Source organism: Acyrthosiphon pisum, unplaced genomic scaffold (genome assembly GCF_005508785.2).
Source record: "Acyrthosiphon pisum isolate AL4f unplaced genomic scaffold, pea_aphid_22Mar2018_4r6ur Scaffold_20763;HRSCAF=22064, whole genome shotgun sequence".
NCBI lineage: Eukaryota > Metazoa > Arthropoda > Insecta > Hemiptera > Aphididae > Acyrthosiphon > Acyrthosiphon pisum.
Window position 1 is genome coordinate 1 of NW_021770157.1, and position 7,234 is coordinate 7,234.

A 7,234-nucleotide genomic window follows, 5' to 3' on the forward strand; every position below is an offset into this window, starting at 1 on the left:
GTTTAGTGCTGATGGTTGTAAGAAAATGTTTCTGCTGTTTTGGATTCTCACCGTGATCAATTAGCTAATTTAATAATTTATTAATATTTAGATATAAGAATGGTCAAGGAAATCAAAAAAAAAAATGAGCAATCAAAAATTAGGTCAATTCACTAAACTAATTCTTTTTAAAAACCAGTGATGTTTTTCAAACGACTTATGAAATAATTAATAACTAATATTTATTTTATTTTTATTTTATACAATTTTACTAATAAAAAATACATTTATTTGAACTTCTTAAATTTTGGAGTAATCACTTATCAAAGTAAACTACTATTAAGGTTACCGCAATTCATAACCGGATATAACCATTGCGGTAACGTGTATTCACTTGAGGTACAATATGCCAAACACGAGCGTCTAGAGACAGCGCCTCTTATCTGCACAATTATTATCAATATTATCAGTATCACACTATCACCATAGAATATGTTATCACGACACTTACCTTATCACATAATCCGTTGATAATATTTTATTCAAAAAAGTAGTTATATTATAATATTTAATAATTATATTATAATAATATATTTTAATATTTATTATAAATTCATTATTTTCAATTTTTTAAAAATGTCTTCATCTTTAAATGAACAATTGGAAACTGTGCAGTTGAAGTTTGGTTCTCTTCAAGGTAAAGATTTAAAAATGCATATGCAAAACAGCCTTTGTAAAGTATTTGTATAAAAATATAGAAAAGTACCTAATGTTAATTAATATTTTATTTTTGTTTAATATTTATTTTGATTAAATTAAATACCTTTAGTAATGACAACATACCATAACAATGTATAATTATTTTTAGTATTTATAAAAAAAATAAAAATTATAGTTCATTAACCTGGTAATAAAAACTTTTTTTGTTTTTCAAATAGCGGTAATCTTTTGGTGAAACACTGTATTTTATTTTTTCGCAGATGATATGTTTTTAGGTATTCAATAACAATTTTTTTTTATTAGGATGAAGAAGAAATTTACTTTGGGTAGGGAAATTCACATAAATCTATAAAATTACAACAAAATAATCAGATAATCTAATTTTCAATAGAGATTTTTATATTCTTGAATTCAACTTTTTCTGCCAATACATTTTCTATGAATACATATACCTACATAAAAATACAAGACAGTACAGAAGTGTATAAAATATCTATATTTGGTTTAAATTTACTGTAGAGTTTAATGATTGGAAAGAGAAGGAGGAATTGGCCACTTCGACACGCTATGTCCGACACAGGGGGTCTAAGACTAATATGGACAAAACGGTCACAACAAAGTATCACTGTCATCGGTCTGGAGTTTTTAAATCCAAAGGAAAAGGAGAACGTGCATTAAAGATAACTGGATCTTGTAAAATTGGTAAAAAGTTAATGTTATAAGTTTATACAACAAATAATTTTATAATTTTTATTTTTTAATGATTTAGATCAATGCTGTCCTTCTTTCATAAGAACTGTTGCTGGACTGAACAATATAGACGTCACTTATTGCAAAACTCACCTTGGACACCAAAATGAAATAAGATTTCTTCCCATCCCAACTACTGTTCAAGAAACAATCGCTGGTATACTTATATTTATATTTGAGATGTACTCTTACTAGGTGGAGTTGAATATGGTCTAATATTTCTGTATTAATAATAGTATTTATAGTTGAAGGTCTTCAGAGTAGTTACCAAAATGTACTTAAATAATATACTTAACTAACAGTTATGTGTCAGTATTCAGTACCAATATTCTTGTATAAAATAATACAAGTTTTTCCAAACCAATCCAATGGAAAAACTGTACTTAAATGTTATACTATTATTTGTTTATGTATTATCCCAATTAATTCAGTCAAAGTGAGTCTTGTGAGTATTATATTATACAATTACTTAAAAAATTAAGTATGTGAATGGGTTTGGTTAAATATATTATTTATGTTTGTTAGTTTGTAATATTTAATGTCATATAAATGTTTATATAATATGTATTAGGACATTATTCCAATTAATTCAGTCAAAGTGAATCTTGTGAGTATTATATTCAATTACTTAAATATTAAAGTACTAAATTATATATATGTACTTATTATTATACTTATAGGTAAAATTGAAAATGGTATCCCGCCAAATGTTATAATTGATCAATTACGCAATGAAACTGATTTTAATATCGAAAAAAAAAATATAATAACAAGGAAGGACATTTATAACATTTCTGCTAAATTTGGTTTACTCCACAAATACAAGCTACATGATGTCGATGCAGTAAGTGTGGATCTTCAGGTAAAGCGATTTGCTCAGAATCCTAATAAATCATTAAATCCTATAATTTTATACAAAACACAAGGGACTGAGTATTTCCCATTAGAAAAAGATGATTTCATGCTGATCATCTTAACTGAAACACAAAAGGCTGTTCTTGAGAAGTTCAGTAGTGAAAAACTATGTATAGACTCTACTCATGGCACAAACCAATATAGTTTTAACTTAACTACTATTATTGTGATTGACGAATTCGGTGAAGGATATCCTGCTGCTTTTTGTATTAGTTCAAAGATTGATGAAGTGCACATGACTGTTTTTTTTTCAAAAATCAAAGAAGCTACTGGTTCTCTTACTCCTAACGTATTTATGAGTGATGATGCTCCTGCATTCTGGAATGCATGGATAAAAATTATGTCCCCTATTCCTAAATTCCATCTTTTATGTAAATGGCACATTGACAACAATTGGCGTAAAAATTTAAAAAAAATTGATGGATCACTGACTACTAAAGCATACGTTTATAAAACCCTCCGTGTCTTATTAGACGAATCTAATATAACAGAGTTCGAAAATTTATTAAGTTCTTTTCTATGCAAATTAGAAGAAGAGCCTGCAATGCACAACTTCAGGGCATACTTTATGAGTACTTATGTTCCACGGAAAAAGTTGTGGGCTGCATGTTACCGATGTCAGGCTATGCTCAATACGAATATGGTTTTAGAAGCTTTTCATAAGACTTTAAAGCATGTTTATTTAAAAGGAAAAAAAAATCAACGGCTTGATGCTCTATTGTGGCATTTACTCAAGGTAGTGAGAGATAAAAATTTTGAGCGACTTATTAAATTATGTAATGGTGGGAAAGTTACTCATTTTGTAAATGCAATTAACAGTCGACATCGTTCTGCTCTACAAACTAATTACAAAGTTACTAAAATATCAGATAATACTTGGTCGGTTGCATCTAATTCATTAGAATTAGATTATTTAATTAAACAAAAAAAGACAAAAGCACCAGAGGAACAAAGACTAAATAAGCCAACAATCCAAGTAATAAACCAAATAAAAAATGATCTTAAAGGCAACGATACCCCATACATTAATATTGACCCACATTTTGAGCATTCATATGGACAGTTAGATCAGAAGAAGAAATGAATTTTACCTATTATTATTATATTTTATTTATGTGTACCTACCTATTTATATTTATATTTTTATAACCAACAAGTTTATTTGACACTTGGATTTTAAACACTCATATGGTCATATGGACAATTGAAGAAGAAATTAATTATATTATTATTAATGTGTATTTTTATAAGTTATAACAAACAAGTTTATTTGACACTTGGATTTTGAAAACTAAAACGGACAATTAGATCAGAAGAAGAAATGAATTATATTATTACTATTGTATTTTATTAATGTGTATTTATATTTTTATAACAAACAATTTACTTTCTTAATGTTTTAGTATAGCTTTAAATGTTTGATTTTTATGTAGGTATATGTATTCATAGAAAATGTATTGGCAGAAAAAGTTTAATTCAAGAATATAGAAATCTCTATTGAAAATTCTTTTTAATGGCTCATAAAGGGTAATATGTATGGACATATAATTAAAAATATACCTTTAGAATCATTAAATTGTTTTTGATGTAGAGATGTTAACTTCAACAGTTGTATAAAAATGTTAATTAATAATAGATAAAAAATAATAGATTTATGTGAATTCTTCTTCATCCTAATTTTTACACTAAAACATAGGTACACCAAAAATAATTACACCACAAATACTTTGCAAACAAGACTGGCTTTGCATATGCATTTTTAAATCCTTACCTTGAAGAGAACCAAAATGAAGATGAAGACATTATTGAAGACACAATTCAATTAATTTAATAAAATATTAAAATAATACAATAATAACTGTTTATGGCTTTTAAATTTTACATTATACAACTTTTGCGTTTATACTTTACAGTTATTCAGAAATTAAATTTTAAACGCTTTTAAGTAATTGACAATTGTTTGAAAGCAACAGATTACAGAACTGAGGGGCGAGGGCATCAGTCCGCATCACTATTAGATATTATTATTCTATTAATACCTACATATTTAATTTTAGAAATAGACTAAATATTTCTTTGAAAAATTGAAACCAGTTTTGTTTTGTATTATTTAATTATTTGTTTATCTTTTTCTGTTATAATTACCAAGAATATGAAGAATATAATTATGTAATAATATTATGTAACTACGTTCACAAAATTTGATTATGTGATAAGGCAACCATCGTGATAGTGTGATACTGATAATATTGATAATAATTGTGCAGATAAGAGGCGCTGTCTCTAGACGCTCGTGAATGTGAACGCAACCGGCAAAGCACCGGCGAACACACAGCAATAACTACACACCGCCAACACAGATCGCGCTCTACACCGCTCATGATTTCCGGACGCTCGCCGCCCTTCGGGAAATCGTCCGTTACACTTAAACCCCTTAACGTAAAACCAAAGTCCGATGTAATTCTAAATCTGGGAAGTCATAGTCATCATCTCATGTTGAGAAAAGGGTTTTAAGTGTATTAGAACTAAGTCAACTAACGAAAACTGCTATCCGTAGCATACATATGACGCCACGGCCGGGACTAGCATAAGGCCAGATGGCCCAGTTCATCACCATCGTCCCCTTCGCTGAGTGCGGCGTGTAGGTAAGCCGGCTGGTACGTAGTGACCAGTAGACACGGATACCTCCGCCAAACGATTCCACAGCGCCTTGCCTTAGTCTGCGTAAGCCGGCCGGTACTCAGTGACCGGCAGACACGGATACGCCACAGACTATCACCACCAACCAAAGACGCTAGTCGTGTTGGCCACCCTGACCCTTTATCGTCGAGAACGTCGTGCCATCGCCGCCGCCGTCCGACCCGTTGTATTTTCATTTGGAGTCAAGAACGTAGAGCCCTTGCTGCCGCCGTCTGACCCGTTGTACTGCAATTCGTATCTCAGATCAATCCTCCACCCACGAGACTGGACCACCAAACCACAAGACAAGATCCGTGAGTTACATGTTCAGATTCCCACCCCTTTATGTAACCCCAGTAAATATTTTTATTGTAAACTCCTCGGAGTATAACTGACATAATTTATACAAAAAAGAAAATATTGTTATACAAAACATATTAATTGTATTAAACTCAGATGATGAACAGATTGGTTCAAAATAAATAAATATAAATACTTATCAACCAATTGCGTTTCATTATAATATATCTAATTCCCAACATCTTCCTGAGCTTTTGGAATTTTGGCCGTGGAGTTGGCTTAGTCAATATGTCAGCTAACTGCTTCTTGCTGGGCACATACTCCAGAGAAAATATCCCTTCACTGAACTTCTCACGAATGTAGTGATAGTGAACATCAATGTGTTTTGTTCGTTTATGGTCTTCTGGATTTTTCACTAGTTTGATGGCGCTTTGGTTGTCTGCATACAGAACCGGTGTATCTCCCTGTGCAGCGTTGTACACACGCGGGGGGGTGGGGTGTGTTCAAACCCCCCTTTAGTATTTTTTTCAGTTTACGTAATTACATAAAAATGTATAATAAAAATGATGACAATTTAAAGAAAAAATGAATAGTACTAATAAAAATAAATACAAAATTAAATTAAGGGAATTTCAGTGAGACGGTAAGTCACATTCGAGTTTCGATTAAAAATGACCGTCGTCACCGAAGTTATTATTAAATATGGGATATTACAAATTATACTCCATTATATTATAACTTATAAGCAACCCAGTTTGTTGTTATAATATATTGTAGATATTATTGATATCTTGTTACAAATTAATGAAATTATTGGGAAATTTGTTGCACTGTGTTGCCCATTCCTTAAACTTAGCAGTATCCTCTGCGTGTGATTTACAACCAATTCGAAATTGCCTTGGGGTCATTGAAAAATTGTATTGTTTTTTTAATACAGCTAAACGCAAAAATGCACTTTTTGAAGCTATTAGTAATAGTGATTTGATACCAAGCATAAAATCATTAAAACGATTATGTGCAACCAGATGGATTCAAAGGTATGATGCCGTTAATGATTTTGTTCAGTTATTTCCATACGTTGTAGTTTTATTAGAAACTATTTCAAGTTGGAAAGATGTAACTGCAGTTGAAGCCAACATGTTAAGAAATGCAATGGACTCAGAATTTCTCATATCAGTACAAATTATAAAGGTACCACCTAATTCAATATATTAAATCATGTAGTTGAGTTAAAAATTAAATGTTTATTTGTTTTTTAAAAGGTTTTATTTTCATATGTGCTGCCATTGTGCAAACAACTACAAAGCAAAGACATTGATTTAAAAGAAATGGTTGGTTTAGCAGAAGATAATGTTAATGCCCTTAAACAACTAAGAACTAATATTGAACCTGAATTAAAAAAAATATTTAATGAGGGCCAAGTAACTAACATTAATGATTAATATATATTATGCTTATACAATATTTTAATTAATTAAAATCACTAGTTTGCTTCTTAATATCATATTTATAAATACAGTTAAGAGTATTTAATTTTTTTCTTTTAATTTAGAAAATGGTTGAAGTTCTAGGTTTTCAAATTGTAGTAAAAAGAATAAACAAAAGGCAAATAAACCGTGCTAATCCATCATTATCATCCGAAGAACCAGAAGATTATTTTAGAGTTACTATTTGTATTCCTTATATTGAGTCATTCATAAATCAACTAGAGCTCAGATTCTTAGAGCACCATAATATTTTTAAAGGTTAGTTCCTAATAACATAAATTTATATTAATATATTATTTATAAAACCTACGTTATTTAGGTTTTCATTGTTTATTTGACAACAACGAAGATTCTTATGAAGCTGATTTTGAATCTCTCGTTTCATTCTACTTGTCTCATAATGA

The 7,234-nt window shown here is 29.9% G+C and overlaps 1 protein-coding gene across 3 annotated transcripts; it reads left to right on the forward strand.

The window, feature by feature from the left end:
• Positions 1-588: 588 nt before the first annotated feature.
• LOC100575142 lies at positions 589-3,972 on the forward strand. Of its 3 annotated transcripts, none has more exons than XM_016805779.2 (5): positions 589-676; positions 1,219-1,401; positions 1,469-1,606; positions 1,695-1,894; positions 2,130-2,211. In XM_016805779.2, the coding sequence occupies exons 1-4, from the start codon at positions 616-618 to the stop codon at positions 1,733-1,735; spliced, it is 423 nt and encodes a 140-aa protein (XP_016661268.1). In that variant the 5' UTR covers positions 589-615; the 3' UTR covers positions 1,736-1,894; positions 2,130-2,211. The 3 variants fall into 3 exon arrangements, with proteins under 3 accessions (XP_016661268.1, XP_016661267.1, XP_029347942.1); XM_016805778.2 differs by having other exon boundaries at positions 590-676; positions 1,686-1,894; XM_029492082.1 differs by lacking the exons at positions 589-676; positions 1,219-1,401; positions 1,469-1,606 and having other exon boundaries at positions 1,641-1,894; positions 2,130-3,972.
• Positions 3,973-7,234: the final 3,262 nt, after the last annotated feature.

Coding starts and splice junctions, on each gene's coding strand:
- LOC100575142 (XM_029492082.1), top strand. CDS start 2,411: ATGCTGATCATCTTAACTGAAACACAAAAGGCTGTTCTTGAGAAGTTC.